We start from the raw sequence: 25,191 nt of genomic DNA on the forward strand, positions 1-25,191 counted from the left end.
TGCACACTTACAGTACCTCAGCACAGATACTGTTGTGCCATTCTTGTGCATTTCAACTTGGTACATGGGAAGTATTTGAGTTTTGTTTTTATCCCAAGGATCCACTAACCCTCAGTGTTCTTTATGTCGTTGGATTTGGAGGATTGTGTGTGTTGTGGATGTAGGTGTAGGTGTTTGACGTGCAGTACTCTCTGGATGCTAGTGTACGAGTTAGCTAGCTTTCGCTGTGTGACTCGCTTGTACAACACTGGATGATTTGTTGCGTACCCTCAGTGGATGCTAGCTCATACTCTGTGTGGCTTGCAGTACTCTCTAGATTCTGACATTGCGCACCAGTTAGCTAGCTCGTTCTGTGGCTGGCTGGCTTGCCTTACATCACTCGCTGGATGCTTACATGTGTTTACCAGTTAGCTAGTTCATTCAGAATTCCCACTGGCAGCCTGTCACACTAGATCGCTCTGACGGAGGTGGTAGAGTGTTCCAAAGAGAAACGATTAGAGAATGAGGGGGAGATACTTTGAGTTCTGACACTGATCAGGATCGCCATCTCAGCCTCCCCGTACCACTCCCTTTGCTCATTCCCCTCCTTTACTTTTCTATATTTCTTTAATTAAAATGCGTTTCCCTGAGGGAGGGGACGACGACAACACTAGCTTATTCCGTAGTCTTTGCTGACTATGTGACCTTATAGGGTATATGGTACCAGTCAAAAGTTTGGACACACCTACTCAATGGTTTTTATTTATTTTGACTATTTTCTACATTGTAGAATAATAGTGAAGACATCAAAACTATGAAATAACACATATGGAATCATGTATTAACCAAAAAAGAGATTTGAGATTCTTCAAAGTAGCCGTCCTGATATGATGACAGCTTTGCACACTCTTGGCATTCTCTCAACCAGCTTCACCTGGAATGCTTTTCCAACGGTGTTGAAGGAGTTCAAATCAAACTTTATTTGCCACATGCACTGAATACAACAAGTGTAGACCTTACCGTGAAATGCTTATAAGCCCTTAACCAACAGTGCAGTTCAAGAAGAAGAATATATTTACCAAGTAGACTAAAATAAAAAGTAATAATAAAAGTAACAGAATAAGAATAACAATAACGAGGCTTTATACAGGGTTATACGGTCAGTGTGCGGTCAGTGTGGAGACTATATACAGGGTGTTACGGTACACAGTTTTTGAGGAGGCTATTGGGCACCGGTACAGAGTCAGTGTGGAGGCTATTTTTTCAGGGGGCACCGGTGCCGAGTCAGTGTGGAGGGGTACAGGCTAGTTGGGGTAATCTGTACATGTAGGTGGGGGCGAAGTGACTATACATAGGTAACAAACAAACAGTGAGTGTACAAAAGGGAGAGGGGGGGAGTCAATGTACATTTTACAGTGGCAATTTGATTAATTGTTCAGCAGTCTTATGACTTGGGGGTAAAAGTTGTTGAGGAGACTTTTGGTCCTAGACTTGGTGCTCCGGTACTGCTTGCCGTGCGGTAGCAGAGAAAATGGTCTATAACTTGGGTGACTGGAGTCTCTGACAATTTTATGGGCTTTCCTCTGACACCTCCTATTATATGGGTCCTGGATGGCAGGAAGCTTGGCCCCAGTTATGTACTGGGCCGTTCGCACTACCATCTGTAGCGCCTTACGGTCAGATGCCGAGCAGTTGCCATACCAGGTGGTGATGCAATCGGTCAGGAGTTCCCACATTGTTGGCTGTTTTCCTTCACTCTGAGGTCCAACTCATCCCAAACCATCTAATTTGGGTTGATGTCGGGTGATTGTGGAGGCCAGGTCATCTGATGCAGCACTCCATCACTCTCCTTGGCCAAATAACCCTTACACTCTTCCTCCTTGCTTCGCGGTGGAGATCACCAACTCTGCGTCTCAGAAAGACACGGAGGGTGGAACCAAAGATACAATTTCTTGACTAATCAGACCAAAGGACAGATTTCCACCGGTCTAATGTCCATTGCTCGTGTTTCTTGGCCCAAGCAAGTCTCTTCTTCTTATTGGTGTCCTTTAGTAGTGGTTTATTTGCAGCAATTCGAATTGCTGATTCATGCAGTTCTCTCTGAACAGTTGATGTTGAGATGTGTCTGTTACTACTTGAACTCTGTGAAGCATTTGTGTGGGCTGCAATCTCAGGTGCAGTTAACTCTAACAAACGTATCTTCTGCAGCAGAGGTAACTCTGGGTCTTCCTTTCCTGTGGCGGTCCTCATTAGAGCCAATTTCATCGTAGTGCTTGATGGTTTTTATGACTGCACTTGAAGAAACTTTAAAAGTTCTTGAAATCTTCCATAACGACTGACGTTCATGTCTTAAAGTAATGATGGACTGTTGTTTCTCTCTGCTTATTTGAGCTGTTCTTGCCATAATATGGACTTGGTCTTTTACCAAATAGGGCTATCTTCTGTATATCACCCCTACCTTGTCACAACACAACTGATTGGCTCAAACGCATTAAGAAGAAATGAAATTCCACAAATGAAGACATGTATGTGACCCTTCTGTGTAAGTATTAATTTTAGCCCAACTAGTTTTGTTTTATATTAAATGTTTTAATTTTACTCTTTTATCTAGGCAACTTTTTGTCAAACAACTTTTTTCTGGTGAAGTTGCATGGAAAAACACTTGAACCTTGAACCTTACATCCTACTGACTTCCAGGATCGTTTTCGAATCATTCTGAAATCAGGACTTCACTTCAATCTTAACTTCAATCTTAATATTAACAAGAGTCATTGTCTCCCTTCAACCTCGTCTCATGGCGTTTCATCCTTCCTATTTAGTCACTATTCAGCTATTAGAATCCCGGCTTGGTACTGTGTGTGTTTTGGCCTCTTGTTGTTGTTTTAGGTGAGGTTCTACAGCAGGGTTCTCTCTAATTGTTGTTGTTTTAGATGAGGTTCTACGGCAGGGTTCTCTCTAATTGTTGTTGTTTTAGATGAGGTTCTACGGCAGGGTTCTCTCTAATTGTTGTTGTTTTAGATGAGGTTCTACGGCAGGGTTCTCTCTAATTGCTGTTGTTTTAGGTGAGATTCTACGGCAGGGTTCTATCTAATTGTTGTTGTTTTAGATGAGGTTCTACGGCAGGGTTCTCTCTAATTGTTGTTGTTTTAGATGAGGTTCTACGGCAGGGTTCTATCTAATTGCTGTTGTTTTAGATGAGGTTCTACGGCAGGGTTCTCTCTAATTGTTGTTGTTTTAGATGAGGTTCTACGGCAGGGTTCTCTCTAATTGCTGTTGTTTTAGGTGAGATTCTACAGCAGGGTTCTATCTAATTGTTGTTGTTTTAGATGAGGTTCTACGGCAGGCAGGTTCTCTCTAATTGTTGTTGTTTTAGATGAGGTTCTACGGCAGGGTTCTCTCTAATTGCTGTTGTTTTAGATGAGGTTCTACGGCAGGGTTCTCTCTAATTGTTGTTGTTTTAGATGAGGTTCTACAGCAGGGTTCTCTCTAATTGTACCCAGGATCCTCAGTTAGAGCTCTATCAACCCCCTCTGCCACACAAAGAACACACACAGAATGCTTGTACAAGCACGGACTGCTTTCACACAGGATTTACACAGTATTCTGCCTTTACTGGATGGGGCTGGCAGGTAGCCTAGTGGTTGGAGCTGTTGAACTAGTAACCGAAAAGGTTGCAAGATCGAATCTCTGAGCTGACAAGGTGCAAATCTATCGTTCTGCCCCTGAACAAGATCATTAACCCCACTGTTCCCTGGTAGGCCGTCGATGAAAATAAACATTTGTTCTTTAAAACTGACTTGCCTAGTTAAATGAAGATATATATTTAAAAAGACATTGTTAATATGACTCACTTTAAAAAAAGGTCTGTTTTTATCCCATTATTATTGCCTGCTATTATACATCCTGGGTGCATGCTGGTATGCTGGAGACGAGTGGTACGTAGTAGTGGTGTGCAGATGTAGGTGGTTGTCTATTTTAATACATCGATTGAGAATATACACCATCAAAAAATAAATCCATTATTAATTTGTTTAGGCAGGTCCTAAGAAACATTATAACACCAATGACAAAGTATTTTCAAAAGGAATAGAATAGCATATTACAAATTTAATTTGCAGTATTTGTTTTGTTTTTAATTGGGGTCTGTGCAGCCAGAGATGCATAAATATTTTGCTATTTTGTTCATTTGAACAGACGAGACATCCCTACCCGATCACTGGCAACACACACACAGCCTATATTTTACAGTAAGAATATAATGTAATGTATGTAACTTATGTCACGGGGAAACGTGTGGAAATGCTGTCATATGAAAAAAGTGATATTTTGAAAGAGGCCCAAAAACCCATGCATTGTTGCTGCACGTTTGATCTCTTTCCTGCCCTCACACGATCAGGGAGCAGGGGCAAGGTCTCATCTTCATGACGATACAAATATAACCTAATAACAATCCTATTCTCAAAAGTACGATCTCTTTCCTGCCCTCACACGATCAGGGAGCAGGGGCAAGGTCTCATCTTCATGACGATACAAATATAACCTAATAACAATCCTATATTCAAAAGTACGATCTCTTTCCTGCCCTCACACGATCAGGGAGCAGGGGCAAGGTCTCATCTTCATGACGATACAAATATAACCTAATAACAATCCTATTCTCAAAAGTACGTGAGTCAAGTGTTCACAACCTCCGAGAGCTTTTGGAATAGTGTATATGCATTCAAGCAGGCTAATGCAATAAGATAAGCAAGGAGCCTACACATGATTTAGGCTACATTATTGCATTGCTAAATGTTTATTATCAGTGATCGATAAGCAAACCAGATATCTGTGCCTTCAGAAAGTATTCACCCCTCTTGACTTTTTTCACATTTTTGTTGTGTTACAGTCTGACTTCATAGTGGATTAAATTGAGATTGTGTCTCACTGGCCTACACACAATACCCCATAATTTCAAAAGTGGAATTATGTTTTTAGACATTTTTACAAAATTTGTTAAAAATCTGAACTTTCGTGAGTCATTAAGTATTCAACTCCTTAGTGTGTAATAACAGTGTTTAACATGAGGTTTTAATGACTACCTCATCTCTGTGCTCCACACATACAACTATCTGTAAGGTCCCTCAGTAGAGCAGGGAATTTCAACCACAAATTCAACCACAAAGACCAGGGAGGTTTTCCAATGCCTTCGAAAGAAGGACACCTATTGGTAGATTGGTAGTTGTAAATTACATTTCCGATGGTGTATCAATACATGCCATTCACGACAAAGATACAGCATCACCATGAGGCCAGTGGTGACATAGGCAAAAACAGACAGAGTTTAATGGCTGTGATAGGAGAACACTGAGGATGGATCAACAACATTGTAGTTACTCCACAATACTAACCTAAATTACAGAGTGAAAAGAGGGAAGCCTGTACAGAATAAAACATATTCCAAACATTCATTCTGGCACTAAAGTAATACTGCATAAAAAATGTGCAGTAAAGCAATTAACACATTAGTGAGTGCCGCTCTCCATGTTTTCAAGCACAGTAGTGGTTGGATCATGTAAATCGATACATTATGCAATCGTTAAGGATTCAGGATAAAAAAAAGGCAAAATCCTAGAGGAAAACCTGGTTCAGTCTGCGTTCCTTTCACCTTACAGCAGGACAACAACCTAAAACACAAGGCCAAATCTACACTGGAGTTGCTTACCAAGAAGACAGTGAATGTTCCTGAGTGGCCAAGTTACAGGTTTGACTTAAATATACTTACAAATCTGTGACAGGACCTGAAAATGGTTGTCTAGCAATGATCAACAACCAATTTGACAGAACTTGAAGAATTTTTGAAAAGAATAAATGGGCAAATGTTGCACAATCCAGGTGTGGAAAGCTGTTAGAGACTCAGCCAGAAAGACTCACAGCTGTAATCGCTGTCAAAATGCTTCTACAAAGTATTGATTCAGTGGTATGAATACTTGTCTAAATTAGACATTTCTTTAGAAACCAAATGGCACTTTACAGTAAATGGCAGTTCTCTCTGATACGTGTGAGCTATCTGTTCTCTGTGTACTTCAGATGTGTCTGTGACACACACACACACACACACACACACACAGAGAGACACACACACACACACACACACAGAGAGAGAGAGAGACACACACACACACCCAGAGACACACACACACACACAGAGAGACACACACACACACACACACAGAGACACACACACACCCAGAGACACACACAGAGAGAGACACAGACAGACAGAAACACAGACACACACACACACACCCAGAGACATACACACACACAGAGAGACACACACACACACACACACACAGAGAGAGACACACACACAAAGAGAGAGACACACACACACCCAGAGACACACACAGAGAGAGACACAGACAGACGCACACACACACACACACACACACACACACACACAGAGAGCTCTGTAACATGATTTCCCCTGTGTACTTCAGACGTCCCAGACTGTGGCTACAATATCGAGCAAAATGAAGTCTTCCCTGTCCCAAATGCAACCCTATTCCCTGTATAGTGCACTAGCCTTATGGGTCCTGGTCAAATGTAGTGCACTGCATACTGAATAGGGTGCCAGTTGGAACCCAATGTGTTACCAGATCCCTACTCACTGACACACTTCATGGTTTAATGTTTGTATCAATTGATTTGTAGAATATTAAGATCTGTCGTTATTTGTCTGTTTAGTTGAGAATTCAGTTTTTATTTTTTGATGTGACCCTCTAGAAATGTCACTCAGGAGGGCCTTGAGTTAAGTAATTACAGAATGGGGCTTTGAGGCGGAAAGAACGACATCAGTCTAACAACTCTACAGGTTGCCTCTATTATTTGGGGGGAAAAAGGGCCCCAAGTTTAATTTTATATAGTGAATGATGGTAACTTAATTTCATGCTGAACAACATCTAATCCCAACATTTTCGGTCAGATTTAGCGAACAAAGAGAGAACTAATGTTTGCAACTGCCAATTATCATATTGGTTGGGAGATGAAGCTGTGTCGTTTCTCGTAGAACAGTAATGTACCCTTTTAACCACTGTAGTTACTTTGCAGTAGTTTGCAATATAACGATAACAATGTCACATCCAGTCAGAGAGACATTTGTCAGCCTCACGCAAAACAGACAGACTAAGTGGATCAGATTGGTATCCACTTAAACTGAAATGTGAAAAGGGTCTTCCAACTGTAAGAATGACATGTCTCTCAACACTAGTCAGTCAAATGATTACAGTGATTAATCAGAGTGTAATTTGTGCTTTAGATTTTCATACACAAAGCTTAGATCATTTCAGGGCATACAGAATGCAGAGGGCAGAGGAAGAAGCTTTTCTTTTTCCTGAAGTGCCCTATTGATTAAATGGCCTCTCTTTTTTTTCTCACTCTCTATGTCTCTCTCTGTCTCTATAATAATGGAACACTGGCCACTTTAATAATGGAACACTGGCCACTTTAATAATGGAACACTGGCCACTTTAATAATGGAACACTGGCCACTTTAATAATGGAACACTGGCCACTTTAATAATGGAACACTGGCCACTTTAATAATGGAACACTGGCCACTTTAATAATGGAACACTGGCCACTTTAATAATGGAACACTGGCCACTTTAATAATGGAACACTGGCCACTTTAATAATGGAAGACTGGCTACTTTAATAATGGAACACTGGCTACTTTAATAATGGAACACCGGTCAGTTTAATAATGGAACACTGGTCAGTTTAATAATGGAACACTGGCCACTTTAATAATGGAACACTGGCTACTTTAATAATGGAACACCGTTCAGTTTAATAATGGAACATTGGTCAGTTTAATAATGGAACACTGGCCACTTTAATAATGGAACACTGGCCACTTTAATAATGGAACACTGGCCAATTTAATAATGGAACACTGGCCACTTTAATAATGGAACACTGGCCACTTTAATAATGCAACACCGGTCAGTTTAATAATGGAACACTGGCCACTTTAATAATGGAACACTGGCCACTTTAATAATGGAACACTGGCCACTTTAATAATGGAACACCGGTCAGTTTAATAATGGAACATTGGCCACTTTAATAATGGAACACTGGCTACTTTAATAATGGAACACCGGTCAGTATAATAATGGAACACCGGTCAGTATAATAATGGAACACTGGTCAGTTTAATAATGGAACACTGGTCAGTTTAATAATGGAACATTGGTCAGTTTAATAATGGAACACTGGCTACTTTAATAATGGAACACCGGTCAGTATAATAATGAAACACCGGTCAGTATAATAATGGAACACCGGTCAGTATAATAATGGAACACTGGCCACTTTAATAATGGAACACTGGCCACTTTAATAATGGAACACTGGCCACTTTAATAATGGAACACTGGCCACTTTAATAATGGAACACTGGCCACTTTAATAATGGAACACTGGCCACTTTAATAATGGAACACTGGCCACTTTAATAATGGAACACTGGTCACTTTAGTAATGGAACACTGGCCACTTTAATAATGGAACACCGGCCACTTTAATAATGGAACACTGGTCACTATAATAATGGAACACTGGTCAGTTTAATAATGGAACACTGGTCAGTTTAATAATGGAACACTGGTCACTTTAATATTGGAACACTGGCCACTTTAATAATGGAATAATGGCCACTTTAATAATGGAACACCAGTCAGTTTAATAATGGACACTGGTCAGTTTAATAATGGAACACTGGCCACTTTAATAATGGAACACCGGCCACTTTAATAATGGAACACTGGTCAGTTTAATAATGGAACACTGGTCAGTTTAATAATGGAACACTGGTCAGTTTAATAATGGAACACTGGTCACTTTAATAATGGAACACTGGCCACTTTAATAATGGAACACTGCCTACTTTAATAATGGAACACCAGTCAGTTTAAAAATGGAACATTGGTCACTTTAATAATGGAATACTGGCCACTTTAATAATGGAACACTGGCCACTTTAATAATGGAACACTGGCCACTTTAATAATGGAACACTGGCCACTTTAATAATGGAACACTGGCCACTTTAATAATGGAACACCGGCAACTTTAATAATGGAACACTGGTCACTATAATAATGGAACACTGGTCAGTTTAATAATGGAACACTGGTCAGTTTAATAATGGAACACTGGTCAGTTTAATAATGGAACACTGGTCACTTTAATAATGGAACACTGGTCACTATAATAATGGAATACTGGCCACTTTAATAATGGAACACTGGCCACTTTAATAATGGAAATCTGGCCACTTTAATAATGGAACACTGGCCACTTTAATAATGGAACACTGGCCACTTTAATAATGGAACACCGGCCACTTTAATAATGGAACACTGGTCACTATAATAATGGAACACTGGTCAGTTTAATAATGGAACGCTGGTCAGTTTAATAATGGAACACTGGTCACTTTAATAATGGAACACTGGTCACTATAATAATGGAACACTGGTCAGTTTAATAATGGAACACTGGTCAGTGGTATGCAGCATACCACCCTGCATACCACTGCTTGCTTGCTTCTGAAATTAAGCAGGGTTGGTCCTGGTCAGTCCCTGGATGGGAGACCAGATGCTGCTGGAAGTGGTGTTGGAGGGCCAGTAGGAGGCACTCTTTCCTCTGGTCTAAAAAAAAAAATCCAGATGCCCCAGGCAGTGATTGGGGACACTGCCCTGTGTAGGGTGCCGTCTTTCGGATGGAACGTTAAACGCGTGTCCTGAGTCTCTGAGGTCATTAAAGATCCCATGGCACTTATTGTAAGAGTAGGGATGTTAACCCCAGTGTCCTGGCTAAATTCACAATCTGGCCCTCAAACCATCATGGTCACCTAATAATCCCCAGTTTACAATTGGCTCATTAATCCCTGTAACTATTCCCCAGGTCGGTGCTGCAAATGAGAACGTGTTCTCAGTCAACTTACCTGGTAAAATAACACATAAATAAATATTGGAACGCTGGTCAGTTTATTAATGGAATCACTATATATGTAGTCGGAAGTTTACATACACCATAGCCAAATACATTTAAACTCAGTTTTTCACAATTCCTGACATTTAATCCTAGTACAAATTCCCTGTTTTAGGTCAGTTAGGAACACCACTTTATTTTTAGAATGTGAAATGTCAGAATAATAGTGGAGAGAATGATTTATTTCAGCTTTTATTTCTTTCATCACATTCCCAGTGGGTCAGAAGTTTACATACACTCAATTAGCATTTGGTAGCATTGCCTTTAAATTGTATATCTTGGGTCAAACATTTCGGGGAGCCTTCCACAAGCTTCCCACAATACGTTCGTTGAATTTTGGCCCATTCCTCCTGACAGAGCTGGTGTAACTGAGTCAGGTTTGTAAGCCTCCTTGCTCGCACACGCTTTTTCAGTTCTGGCCACATATTTTCTATGGGATTGAGGTCAGGGCTTTCTGATGGCCACTCCAAAACCTTGATTTTGTTATCCTTAAGCCATTTTGCCACAACTTTGGAAGTATGCTTGGGGTCATTGTCCATTTGGAAGTCCCATTTGCAACAAAGCTTTAACTTTCTGACTGATGTCTTGGTGTTGCTTCAATATATCCACATCATTTTCCATCCTCATGATGTCATCTATTTTGTGACGTGCACCAGTCCCTCCTGCAGCAAAGCACCCCCACAACATGATGCAGCCACCCCTGTGCTTCACGGTTGGGATGGTGTTCTTTGGCTTGCAAGCCTCCCCCTTTTTCCCCCAACAGAATGATGGTCATTATGGCCAAACAGTTCTATTTTTGTTTCATCAGACCAGAGGACATTTCTCCAAAAGTACGATCTTTGTCCCCATGTGCAGTTGTAAACCATAGTCTGGCCTTTGTATGGCGGTTTCGGAGCAGTGGCTTCTTCCTTGCTGAGCGGCCTTTCAGGTTTTGTTGAAATAGGACTTGTTTTACTGTGGATGTAGATACTTTTGTACCTGTTTCCTCCAGCATCGTCACAAGGTACATTGCTGCTGTTCTGGGATTGATTTGCACTTTTTGCACCAAAGTAAGTTCATCTCTAGGAGACAGAATGCATCTCATTCCTGAGCGATATGACTACTGCGTGGTCCCATGGTGTTTATACTTGAGTACTATTGTTTGTACAGATGAACGTGGTACCTTCATATGCTTTTGGAAATTGCTGCCACGGATGAACCAGACTTGTGGAGATCTACAATTTTCTTCTGAGGTCTTTGCTGATTTCTTTAGATTTTCCCATGATGTCAAGCAAAGAGCCACTGAGTTTGAAAGTAGACCTTGAAATACATCCACAGGTACACCTCCAATTGATTCAAATGATGTCAGTTAGCCTATCAGAAGCTTCTAAAGCCATGGCATAATTTTCTGGAATTTTCCAAGCTGTTTAAAGGCACAGTCAACTTAGTGTATGTAAACCTCTGACCCACTGGAATTGTGACTCAGTGAATTATAAGTGAAATAATCTGTCTGTAAACAATTGTTGGAAAAATTACTTGCGTCATGCACGAAGTAGATGTCCTAACCGACTTGTCAAAACTATAATTTGTTAACATGACATTTGTAGAGTGGTTGAAAAACAAGTTTTAAGGACTCCAACGTAAGTGTATGTAAACTTCCGACTACAACTGTATATATATTATTTTATCGAAACAGGTGGGGCTCAAAACTGGTGGGCCTCTGCCTTCCCTGAATGACATGTCTCCGCAGTCTGAAATAGAAAAAGAACAAACTATCATTTGAAAAGATGCAAACATTTGTTCTCTGTTCCAGAAGTTGTCATGTGGGATGCAGACTCAGGAAAAATGGAAGGAGATTTCTCCTGAAATACTCATCAGCTTGAATTACTAACACTTACAATGTTAATCTCTAGGCAATGGAATATGTCCTAAAGTACTGGTTTCACAACAGTGGTCTATTTCAGCAGGGGAAACAGGAGCAATAGGAACTGGACAAATATAAAGCTTGAAGGTAAAATGTCCTAAATTTTGCAAATAATTCAAACAGCGTGTCTAAATACACAATGTGATACAGGACTTTTTCTACACAGTTTTTGCCTTTATTTAACAAGTCAATTACATTTCTTTATTTGATTTTCAATGATGGCCTAGGAACAGTGGGTTAACTGCCTTTGATAAGGGGCAGAACAACAAATGTGTATCTTTTCAGATCCAGGATATGATCATGCAACCTTTCAGTTACTAGTCCAACAGCTCTAACCACTAGGCTACGCTGCCACCTCCACAATCTAACCACTAGGCTCCCTGCCACCTCTACACTCTAACCACTTGGCTACCCTGCCAAGTGTTAGATATTAAAGATGCTCTTGAGGCCTACGACTTGTTTTAAGAGTTGATTTATATGTCTTTTTTCTCTCTCCAGGATTTGATGCCTACTTCACATCGCGGACGCTGGAGAACAACAGGAGAAACGTCTGGTTCGCAGAATACTGGGAGGAGAACTTCAACTGTAAACTAATGAGCTCTTCCAAGAAGGAAGACACCAGCAGGAAATGCACAGGTAGCCATTGGCACTCGACAAGGCTGTACTTTAAACCCCATAAATATTGGCACATGATAGATGTTTGACGCCTTATTAGGGCATACTTTCTTACAGTAAACATTTGAACTATTTATGAGGTAATAGGCCAATGATAGGATCCATATCACACTGCGGCCCTGGTCTCAGAATACCCCTTGGTACTATTTTATTCTGCACTCTGCAAGGATGTGCAGTAACCCCCTTAGGGCTGTTGGGGTAACCCTATTACCGCCACACCGGCAGTCACAAGTCATGACGGCAGTCAAATTACAGTGAACATTTAGTCACAGTAATTAGCCTTCTCCAAGCTCTGAGGATGTTGATGGTCATTAGTAGCTGGTACTCAGCACTCTATTGTCCCTCTAATCACTCGGACATCAATGCAAATGTAATCGAAAATCTAATCAAACAGTTCATTAGAGCCCATGAGCTAATGTTGCACAACATTTCTATAAGGCTATGCAATTTCTATAGGAAATGCAATTGCGTGAGAAAACAGAATGATGGCCTCTGTTAAAAAGAGGAGGATCCAATCAGCTTACTAGGCCTACTTTATTTATTTCGCAATGTTCCTAATATTAAATCAATCAATCAAATTTATTTATGAAAAAACCCAGCGTAAAACCCCAAACGGCAAGCAATGCAGATGTAGAAGCACGGTGGCTAGGAAAAACTCCCTAGAAAGGTCAGAACCTAGGAAGAAACCAGGCTATGAGGGGTGGCCAGTCCTCTTCTGGCTGTGCCGGGTGGAGATTATAAACCTAGAGAGGAACCAGGCTATGAGGGGTGGCCAGTCCTCTTCTGGCTGTGCCAGGTGGAGATTATAACAGAACATGAGTTAGGATAGGTTCCCAAAACACGAAAATATGCTCAGATGTGATAAAAAGAGAATAACTCCCTAGATATGCATGGACCTAGAAAGAAGCGTAGAGAGGAATCAGGCTCTGAGGGGTGGCCAGTACTTTTCTGGCTGTGCCAGGTGGAGATTATAAGAGTACATGACCATTAAGGCCAGATTGTTCTTCAAGGTATTCAAACGTTCATAGCTGACCAGCAGGGTCATATAATAATCACAGTAGTTGTAGAGGGTGCAACAGGTCAACACCTCAAGGGGTAAATGTCAGTTGGCTTTTCATAGCCGAGCATTCAGAGATGTCGAGGCAGCAGGTGCGGTAGAGAGAGAATAGAATATAATAGAATAGAATAACACTTTATTGTCCATCCAGGATGGACGGAAATGGAAGGTCAGCCAGGAGTCATCAGGCCAGGTAGTCCTCCGGCTTGGACGTAGGGCTCAGGTCCTTCGGGAGGGGAGGGGGCGGAAGAAATAATTAGAGTATACTTAAATTCACTCCAGATAAGACAAGGGAATTACACCAGATAAAACAGACTGATCCTATCCCCCCGGTGCATAGACTATTGCAGCATAGATACTGGATGCTGAGATGGGAGGGGTCGGGGGACACTGTGGTCCCGTCCGATGATACCTCAGACAGGACCAACCAGGCAGGGTATAACTCCACCCACCCTACACCACTAGAGGGATATCAAAAGACCACCAACTTACTATCCTGAGACAAGGCTGAGTATAGCCCACGAAGATCTCCTCCACTGCACGAAACTGAGGGGGGTCCAAACCGGACACATTGCTTCTCTTTACAACAGGTGTATAGCCTACCTGTTTGGCATGAAAAAATGAACCATGGAAAAAGCATCCTCCATTCTCTATTTAAAACATCTACAGGATCGGGGGTTCCCCCACGGGACGGTTGAGCTAACATAGGCTAATGTGATTAGCAGGAGGTTGTAAGTAACAAGAATATTTCCCAGGACATAGACATATCTGATATTGGCAGCAAGCTTAAAAATTATTGTTAATATAACTGCACTGTCCAATTTACAGTAGCTATTACAGTGAAATAATACCATGCCGTTGTTTGAGGAGAGTGCACAGTTTTTAACTCGAAAAGTTATTAATAAATCAATTAGGCACATTTGGGCAGTCTTGATACAACATTTTGAACCGAAATGCAATGATTCATTGGATCAGTCTAAAACTTTGCACATACACTGCTCTCATCTAGTGGCCAAAATCTAAATTGCGCCTGGGCTGGAATAATACATTATGGCCTTTTTCACGCTTATAGCCTACTGTCATGTGTGCATTTCTGTGCTTAGAATGTGAAGAAAAAGCCTATCAACATTTGAAGCTTAAACGTTCTGATCTGTTGCGTCGGCCTCATTGCGAAAATGGGTTTTTGGGGGGATGCAAGTGGTTGTATTAAGTTGGGATCTATCACATCCCACAACTATCCCAGACTATGTTTGGAATATGTATTTCTCACACAGAGTAGAATAGGTAAACCTTTGTACTATTGGGGATAGTAAATTAACATAGGCTAGTGCTTTTGCTGTTCGTTAGGCCTACTCATCTTGTTGGCTGACGGAAAGTGCATGTGGACAGTTCTTCCAATATCTTCAATATGCACCTTGGAATTGGATAAGGACGCCCGCAGTTGCATCCCCAATGCATCTGTCTTCACTTGTAGCCTGTGACAAAGACCTGATCACGTGACAGAGAACCAGTGAGTGTGAGAAGCTTTGGCATGCAGCTGGGGGAAGGGAATTATAATAGTTATATTCATCCCAAAGGCACAACGGCCACTGGCCGCAATAGGCATGGCTTTTCTTCAAGGTGCGTTACAGCCACACACAAAGGGGATGCTGCCAGGAAATTCAAGGCATTATCAAGTGCTTGTCAAATTGTGAATGAGAGACTGATTAAGTGTGTACAGCCTGCACAAAAAAAGAAAGCAGAGCTTTCTTTTTCTTTTCACCTTTTATATATATATACTTTTTAACATTTTTGTTATCTTCATTGGAGTCACATCATGCAAAACAGATAGCCCAACATTTGTATCAAAATTAAAGAAACATAAATAACATAAATAACTCTAAATAACATAAATATCATAAATAACTCTAAATAACATAAATAACTCTATATTAAGCATGTTTGTTTGTTATTCACAGCTCAACACAGAATAGCCACATGTGCCTCTTTCACAAAAATATCCTTTCTATTTTATTCAACTTTGTTCAATTGTATTCTTTATACTATAAAATAATATAAAACAATGACAAGGAATTCTAAGTAAATATTGTCTGCTAAATTAACTATTGTAGCCCACAGCAATATAGCATAGCCAGATCAGGAGCAGCTCAGAGTATTATATTATTATTATTATAGTATTATGTTCTTCTGAAATAGACTACATATTCTTCAGCTTCTGTGGTCTAAAATAAACATTTATTGTGACTGTGTAGGCTGTATTACATGGATTTATTAGCCTTTTTAAAGATGTAGATGTTCCTAAGGTCTGCATCGTGGCTTTTAGGCTATGCATGGATGCCTGGAGATGCTAAATGTGTTTATTTTAAATGGTCAATTACCCTGAGACCGCTGCTTGACAATCACCGGCTGACAAAAAAAATTATGACAAAACTTTATGACCTCCCTTAACCCAGCTAAGACTCTGCACTCTTGTTGTAGGTGTGGATGTTAAGAATGAGAACAATGGAAACCCTCTATACTGTTCATTGAATATGCTGAGAAAGTTTAACGCACAACATATTTATTTCTATAACCACAGCATACTGAACTGCACGTTGATTCACGTGTATGATTCACTGCCTACCAAACATGAAATCAAATCAAATTTTGATTGGTCGCATACACATATTTAGCAGATGCTATTGCGGGTCTAGTGAAATGCTTGTGTTCCTAGCTCCAACAGTGCAGTAATATCTAACAATACAGAACAATACACACTAATCTAAGTAGTAAAAGTATGGTATTAAGACATATAGAAATATTAGGATGAGCAATTTCGGAGTCCGGGAAATGTGGATACAGTATTAATACATTAAAAGTCACAAGCTTGGGCACACCTACTGATTCAAGGGTTTTACTTTATTTTTTACCCTTTTCTACATTGTAGAATAATAGGGAAGACATCAAAACTATACAATAACACATATGGAATCATATGGGACTAGCATTTGTTTTTCAAGAGGACAATGACCCAAAACACGCCTCCAGGCTGTGTAAGGGCTATTTGAGAGTGATGCAGTGCTGCATCAGATGACCTGGGCTCCACAATCACCCAACCTCAAATCATCAAATCAAATCAAATTTTATTTGTCACATACACATGGTTAGCAGATGTTAATGCGAGTGTAGCGAAATGCTTGTGCTTCTAGTTCTGACAATGCAGTAATAACGAACAAGTAATCTAACTAACAATTCCAAAAAACTACTGTCTTATACACAGTGTAAGGGGATAAAGAATATGTACATAAGGATATATGAATGAGTGATGGTACAGAGCAGCATAGGCAAGATACAGTAGATGATATCGAGTACAGTATATACATATGAGATGAGTATGTAAACCAAGTGGCATAGTTAAAGTGGCTAGTGATACATGTATTACATAAGGATGCAGTCGATGATATAGAGTACAGTATCTACGTATGCATATGAGATGAATAATGTAGGGTAAGTAACATTATATAAGGTAGCATTGTTTAAAGTGGCTAGTGATATATTTACATCATTTCCCATCAATTCCCATTATTAAAGTGGCTGGAGTAGAGTCAGTGTCATTGACAGTGTGTTGGTAGTAGCCACTCAATGTTAGTGGTGGCTGTTTAACAGTCTGATGGCCTTGAGATAGAAGCTGTTTTTCAGTCTCTCGGTCCCAGCTTTGATGCACCTGTACTGACCTCGCCTTCTGGATGACAGCGGGGTGAACAGGCAGTGGCTCGGGTGGTTGATGTCCTTGATGATCTTTATGGCCTTCCTGTAGCATCGGGTGGTGTAGGTGTCCTGGAGGGCAGGTAGTTTGCCCCCGGTGATGCGTTGTGCAGACCTCACTACCCTCTGGAGAGCCTTACGGTTGAGGGCGGTGCAGTTGCCATACCAGGCGGTGATACAGCCCGCCAGGATGCTCTCGATTGTGCATCTGTAGAAGTTTGTGAGTGCTTTTGGTGACAAGCCAAATTTCTTCAGCCTCCTGAGGTTGAAGAGGCACTGCTGCGCCTTCCTCACGATGCTGTCTGTGTGAGTGGACCAATTCAGTTTGTCTGTGATGTGTATGCCGAGGAACTTAAAACTTGCTACCCTCTCCACTACTGTTCCATCGATGTGGATGGGGGGGTGTTCCCTCTGCTGTTTCCTGAAGTCCACAATCATCTCCTTAGTTTTGTTGACGTTGAGTGTGAGGTTATTTTCCTGACACCACACTCCGAGGGCCCTCACCTCCTCCCTGTAGGCCGTCTCGTCATTGTTGGTAATCAAGCCTACCACTGTTGTGTCGTCCGCAAACTTGAGGATTGAGTTGGAGGCGTGCGTGGCCACGCAGTCGTGGGTGAACAGGGAGTACAGGAGAGGACTCAGAACGCACCCTTGTGGGGCCCCAGTGTTGAGGATCAGCGGGGAGGAGATGTTGTTGCCTACCCTCACCACCTGGGGGTGGCCCGTCAGGAAGTCCAGTACGCAGTTGCACAGGGCGGGGTCGAGACCCAGGGTCTAGAGCTTGATGACGAGCTTGGAGGGTACTATGGTGTTGAATGCCGAGCTGTAGTCAATGAACAGCATTCTCACATAGGTATTCCTCTTGTCCAGATGGGTTAGGGCAGTGTGCAGTGTGGTTGAGATTGCATCGTCTGTGGACCTATTTGGGCGGTAAGCAAATTGGAGTGGGTCTAGGGTGTCAGGTAGGGTGGAGGTGATATGGTCCTTGACTAGTCTCTCAAAGTAGTCGTTTAGCTCAGTTACCTTAGCTTTCTTGGGAACAGGAACAATGGTGGCCCTCTTGAAGCATGTGGGAACAGCAGACTGGTATAGGGATTGATTGAATATGTCCGTAAACACACCGGCCAGCTGGTCTGCGCATGCTCTGAGGGCGCGGCTGGGGATGCCGTCTGGGCCTGCAGCCTTGCGAGGGTTAACACGTTTAAATGTCTTACTCACTTCGGCTGCAGTGAAGGAGAGACCGCATGTTTTCGTTGCAGGCCGTGTCAGTGGCACTGTATTGTCCTCAAAGCGGGCAAAAAGTTATTTAGTCTGCCTGGGAGCAAGACATCCTGGTCCGTGACTGGGCTGGGTTTCTTCCTGTAGTCCGTGATTGACTGTAGACCCTGCCACATGCCTCTTGTGTCTGAGCCGTTGAATTGAGATTCTACTTTGTCTCTGTACTGGCGCTTAGCTTGTTTGATAGCCTTGCGGAGGGAATAGCTGCACTGTTTGTATTCAGTCATGTCACCAGACACCTTGCCCTGATTAAAAGCAGTGGTTCGCGCCTTCAGTTTCACACGAATGCTGCCATCAATCCACGGTTTCTGGTTAGGGAATGTTTTAATCGTTGCTATGGGAACGACATCTTCAACGCACGTTCTAATGAACTCGCACACCGAATCAGCGTATTCGTCAATGTTGTTGTCTGACGCAATACGAAACATCTCCCAGTCCACGTGATGGAAGCAGTCTTGGAGTGTGGAGTCAGCTTGGTCGGACCAGCGTTGGACAGACCTCAGCGTGGGAGCCTCTTGTTTTAGTTTCTGTCTGTAGGCAGGGATCAACAAAATGGAGTCGTGGTCAGCTTTTCCGAAAGGGGGGCGGGGCAGGGCCTTATATGCGTCGCGGAAGTTAGAGTAACAATGATCCAGGGTCTTTCCACCCCTGGTTGCGCAATCGATATGCTGATAAAATTTAGGGAGTCTTGTTTTCAGATTAGCCTTGTTAAAATCCCCAGCTACAATGAATGCAGCCTCCGGATAAATCGTTTCCAGTTTGCAGAGAGTTAACAGAGCCATCGATGTGTCTGCTTGGGGCGGATATATACGGCTGTGATTATAATCGAAGAGAATTCTCTTGGTAGATAATGCGGTCTACATTTGATTGTGAGGAATTCTAAATCAGGTGAACAGAAGGATTTGAGTTCCTGTATGTTTCTTTCATCACACCATGTCACGTTAGTCATAAGGCATACGCCCCCGCCCCTCTTCTTACCAGAAAGATGTTTGTTTCTGTCGGCGCGATGCGTGGAGAAACCCGCTGGCTGCACCGCTTCGGATAGCGTCTCTCCAGTTAGCCATGTTTCCGTGAAGCAGAGAACGTTACAGTCTCTGATGTCCCTCTGGAATGCTACCCTTGCTCGGATTTCATCAACCTTGTTGTCAAGAGACTGGACATTGGCAAGAAGAATGCTAGGGAGTGGTGCACGGTGTGCCCGTCTCCGGAGTCTGACCAGAAGACCGCTTCGTTTCCCTCTTTTTCTGAGTCGTTTTTTTGGGTCGCTGCATGTAATCCACTCCGTTGCACTGGTTGTAAGGCAGAACACAGGATCCGCATCGCGAAAAACATATTCTCGGTCGTACTGATGGTGAGTTGACGCTGATCTTATATTCAGTAGTTCTTCTCGGCTGTATGTAATGAAACCTAAGATGACCTGGGGTACTAGTGTAAGAAATAACACGTAAAAAAACAAAACACTGCATAGTTTCCTAGGAACGCGAAGCGAGGCGGCCATCTCTGTCGGCGCCGGAAGTATTGACCCAGTTGAGATGGTTTGGGATGAGTTGGACCTCAGAGTGAAGGAAAAGCCACAAGCTTGGACACACCTACTTATTCAAGGGTTTTACTTCATTTTTCTACCCTTTTCTACATTGTAGAATAATAGTGAAGACATTCATTTGTTGAATTTCTTTCCTCATTAATGCTTTTGAGCCAATCAGTTGTGTTGTGATAAAGTAGCATTTGTATACAGAAGTTAACCCTATTTAGTAAAATACCAAGTATATTGTGGCAAGAACAGCTCAAATAAGCAAAGACAAATGACAGTCCATCATTATTTTAAGACATGAAGGTCAGAAAATCTGGAAAATTTCAAGAACTTTTAAAAATGTTCTTCAAGTGCAAAAACCATCAAGCGCTATGCTGAAACTGGCTCTGCCACAGGAAAGGAAGACCCAGAGTTCATTAGTTTTTCATTAGTCTCAACATCAACTGTTTAGAGGAGACTACGTGAATCAGGCATTCTTGGTCGAATTGCTGCAAATAAACCACAACTAAAGGACACCAATAAGAAGAAGATACTTGCTTGGGCCAAGAAACATGAGCAATGGACATTAGACTGGTGGAAATCTGTCCTTTAGTCTGATGAGTCCAAATTTGAGATTTTTGGTTCCAACTGCTGTGTCTTTGCGAGACACAAAGTAGGTGAACGGATGATCCCCGCATGTGTGATTCCCACCGTGAAGCATGGAGGAGGAGATGTGATGGTGTGGGGGTGCTTTTCTGGTGACACTGTCAGTGATTTGTTTGGAATTCAAGGCACACATACCCATCATCGCTACCACAGCATTCTGCAGCGATATGCCATCCCATCTGGTTTGCACTTATTGGGACAAGCATTTGTTTTTCAACAGGACAATGACCCAAAACACGCCTCCAGGCTGTGTAAGGGCTATTTGAGAGTGATGTAGTGCTGCATCAGATGACCTGGGCTCCACAATCCCCCACAACCCGACCCAGTTGACATGGTTTGGGATGAGTTGGACTGCAGAGTGAAGGAAAAGCAGCCAACAAGTGCTCATCTTATGTGGGAACTCCTTCAAGACTGTTGGAAAAGTATTCCATGTGAATCTGGTTGAGAGAACAGCAAGAGTGGGAAAAGCTGTCATCAAGGAAAAGGGTAGCTGCTTTGAAGAATCTCAAATATAAAATATATTGTCATTTGTTTAACAATTTTTTGGTTACTAAATTATTCCATATGGGTCATTTCATAGTTTTGATGTCTTCACTATTGTTGTACAGTGTAGAAAATAGTAAATGTTATCAAATACCCTTGAATGACTAGGTGTGTCCAAACTGTACATATCCCAACCAGAAGCTTGGCACACCTGTGTTTGTGGAGTTTCTCCCATTATTCTCTGCAGATATTTTCAAACTCTGTCAGGTTTCATGGGGAGCATCGCTGCACAGCGTCGCTGCACAGCTATTTTCAGGTCTCTCCAGAGATGTTAGATAGAGTTAAAGTCTGGGCTCTGGCTGGGCCACTCAAGGACATTCAGAGACTTGCCCCAAAGCCACTCCTGCGTAGGGATGGTGCCAGGCTTCCTCCAGATGTGATGCATGATTTCATTCTGGGTTTCATCAGTCCAGAGAATCTTGTTTCTCCTGGTCTGAGAGCAGCCTGTCATGTTCCATTTATTGAGGAGTGGCTTCTGTGATTGACATTCTGGAAGGTTCTCCCATGTCCACAGAGGAACTCTGGAGCTCTGTCAGTGTGACCATCCGATACTTGGTCATCTTCCTGACCAAGGCCCTTCTCCCCCAATTGCTCAGTTTGGCTGGGCGGCAGGCTCTAGGACAAATCTTGGTGGTTCCAAACTTCTTCCGTTTAAGAATGATGGAGACCACTGTGTTCTTCGGGACTTTCAATACTGCAGATATTTTTTGGTCCCCTTCCCCAGATCTGTGCCTCAACACAATCCTGTCTCACATCTCTACAGACAATTCCTTCAACCTTATGGCTTGGTTTTTACTATTGCATGCACTGTCAACTGTGGGACCTTAAATATACAGATGTGTGCCTTTCCAAATCATGTCCAATCAAGTACATTTACCATAGGTGGACTCCAATTAAGTTGTAGAAACATCTCAAGGATGATCAATAGAAACAGGATGCAATTTCCAGTCTCATAGCGAAGGGTCTAAATATTTATGTAAATACAGTATTTCTGCTTTTAATGTTTAATACATTTGCACAAGTTTCTAAAAACTAGTTTTTACTTGTTCATTATGGGTTATTGTTTGTAGATTGATGAGGAAATTGTTTTATTTAATCCATTTTAGAATAAGGCTGTAAACGTAACAAAATGTATGGAAATAAGTCTGAATACTTTCTGAATTCACTGCACATATTACCTCAATTACCTCATACCAAGCAGGGTAGCCTAGTGGTTAGAGCATTGGACTAAAAAACATAAAGGTTGTAGGTTCAAATCCCTGAGCTGACAAGGTACAAATCTGTCTTTCTGCCCCTGAACAGGCAGTTAACCCACTGTTCCTTAGGCCGTCATTGAAAATAAGAATTTGTTCTTAACTGACTTGCCTGGTTAAATAAAGGTATAAAAGTAATCTTGCTGATGGCACACGGTGGTCTTTCACCCAATAAATATGCAGAAGGCATGGGAGTTTATCAACATTTGTTTTAAAATTCTTTGTGGGTCTGTGTAATTTTCAGGGAAATATGTATCTCTAATATGGTCATACATTTGGCAGGAGGTTAGGAAGTGCAGCTCAGATGTTTCTACTATCTGCTAGGCTAATTTACACATCAATTTGCACATCAAGGGACATGATTGGTTGACATTAGGGGAAGCTTATGCTGCTGTTGAGGATAACATTATAATGCAGTGCAGTAGAGGTCCTGGGTTCCTGATAGGGAAGGAGTGATGGAGGGGAGATAGGGGTAGGATGGCAGGAGGGGATGAGGTGTATTATTGGGAGGTTTGGGAGGGAGTGAGAATATGGGGAGATAGGGGTAGGATGGCAGGAGGGGATGAGGTGTATTATTGGGAGGTTTGGGAGGGAGTGAGAATATGGGGAGATAGGGGTCGGATGGCAGGAGGGGATGAGGTGTATTATTGGGAGGTTTGGGAGGGAGTGAGAATATGGGGAGAGAGTGGAGAGTATGGTATGGTGCTGATCGGGAGGGAGAGGAGATAGTGTCCTGGCGTGTGGGGGAAAAGAGACCTGGGGTCTGGTGCTGATTGGGAGGGAGAGGAGATAGTGTCCTGGCGTGTGGAGGAGAAGAGACCTGGGGTCTGGTGCTGATCGGGAGGGAGAGGTGATAGTGTCCTGGCGTGTGGGGAGAAGAGACCTGGGGCCTGGTGCTGATCGGGAGGGAGAGGAGATAGTGTCCTGGTGTGTGGGGGAGAAGAGACCTGGGGTCTGGTGCTGATCGGGAGGGAGAGGAGATAGTGTCCTGGCGTGTGGGGGAGAAGAGACCTGGGGTCTGGTGCTGATTGGGAGGGAGAGGAGAGGAGTGTCCTGGTGTTATCAGTGGGGGAGAAGAGACCTGCGGTCTTGTTTCTCCAGTGAAGGAGGGGAGATAGTGTCCTGGCGTGTGGGGGAGAAGAGACCTGGGGTCTGGTGCTGATCGGGAGGGAGAGGAGATAGTGTCCTGGCGTGTGGGGGAGAAGAGACCTGGGGTCTGGTGCTGATCGGGAGAGGAGAGGAGTGTCCTGGTGTTATCAGTGGGGGAGAAGAGACCTGCGGTCTTGTTTCTCCAGTGAAGGAGGGGAGATAGTGTCCTGGCGTGTGGGGGAGAAGAGACCTGGGGTCTGGTGCTGATCGGGAGGGAGAGGAGATAGTGTCCTGGCATGTGGGGGAGAAGAGACCTGGGGTCTGGTGTTACCGGTGAGGGAGAGGAGATTGGGGTCATCCGTTTGATTTGAAAGGAAACTATACAGTCAGTCAGGGGACCACCAGGTGGGAAAGGCTAGCCCCTATATTACTAATATACCTGAGCTGTTATTTTCATGTCCTGCCCTACATTAAGTACCAACCCCCCACCTCTCTGTTGGGTTATTACACGCTTGGCTCGTTAGCTGCTAGCGCCGTGACTCTCTTTAACGAGACATAATGAGATGATTAGGATTTATAGGACGATGCCGTACTCTCCTTGTGGCGCCCCCCCAAAGGTTCACTCAACCCAGGCCAAACTTTTACTGGCTGCTTCTTAAATGGCAGCTTTTTCCCTATAGGACTCTGGTCGTAGTGCACTATATAGGGAATAGGACTCTGGTCGTAGTGCACTATATAGGGAATAGGAATCTGGTCGTAGTGCACTATATAGGGAATAGGACTCTGGTCGTAGTGCACTATATAGGGAATAGGACTCTGGTCGTAGTGCACTATATAGGGAATGGGACTCTGGTCGTAGTGCACTATATAGGGAATGGAACTCTGGTCGTAGTGCACTATATAGGGAATAGGGCTCTGGTCGTAGTGCACTATATATGGAATAGGACTGTGGTCGTAGTGTACTATATAGGGAATAAGATCCTGGTCTAAAGTAGTGCACTATGTAGGGAATAGGACTCTGGTCGTAGTGCACTATATAGGGAATAGGACCCTGGTCTAATAGGACTAGTGCACTATATAGGGAATAGGGCTCTGGTCTAATGTAGGGCTCTGGTCTAATGTAGTGCACTATATAGGGAATAGGGCTCTGGTCTAATGTAGTGCACTATATAGGGAATAGGGCTCTGATCTAATGTAGTGCACTATATAGGGAATAGGGCTCTGGTCTAATGTAGTGCACTATATAGGGAATAGGGCTCTGAAATGTAGGGGAATAGGGCTCTGATCTAATGTAGTGCACTATATGGGAATAGGGCTCTGATCTAATGTAGTGCACTATATAGGGAATAGGGCTCTGATCTAATGTAGTGCACTATATAGGGAATAGGGCTCTGATCTAATGTAGTGCACTATATAGGGAATAGGGCTCTGATCTAATGTAGTGCACTAT

General features: G+C 42.6%; 1 protein-coding gene across 1 annotated transcript in view; it reads left to right on the forward strand.

Annotated features, from left to right (window-relative positions):
* LOC112263258 (metabotropic glutamate receptor 7-like) overlaps positions 1-25,191 on the forward strand; it is a 359,595-nt gene that overhangs the window by 203,335 nt on the left and 131,069 nt on the right. The window contains exon 5 of the mRNA XM_042329693.1: positions 12,425-12,562. Coding sequence (XP_042185627.1) covers positions 12,425-12,562 — 138 coding nt within the window. The remainder of the gene's footprint in view (positions 1-12,424; positions 12,563-25,191) is intronic.

This window comes from Oncorhynchus tshawytscha, linkage group LG02 (genome assembly GCF_018296145.1).
Source record: "Oncorhynchus tshawytscha isolate Ot180627B linkage group LG02, Otsh_v2.0, whole genome shotgun sequence".
Lineage (NCBI taxonomy): Eukaryota > Metazoa > Chordata > Actinopteri > Salmoniformes > Salmonidae > Oncorhynchus > Oncorhynchus tshawytscha.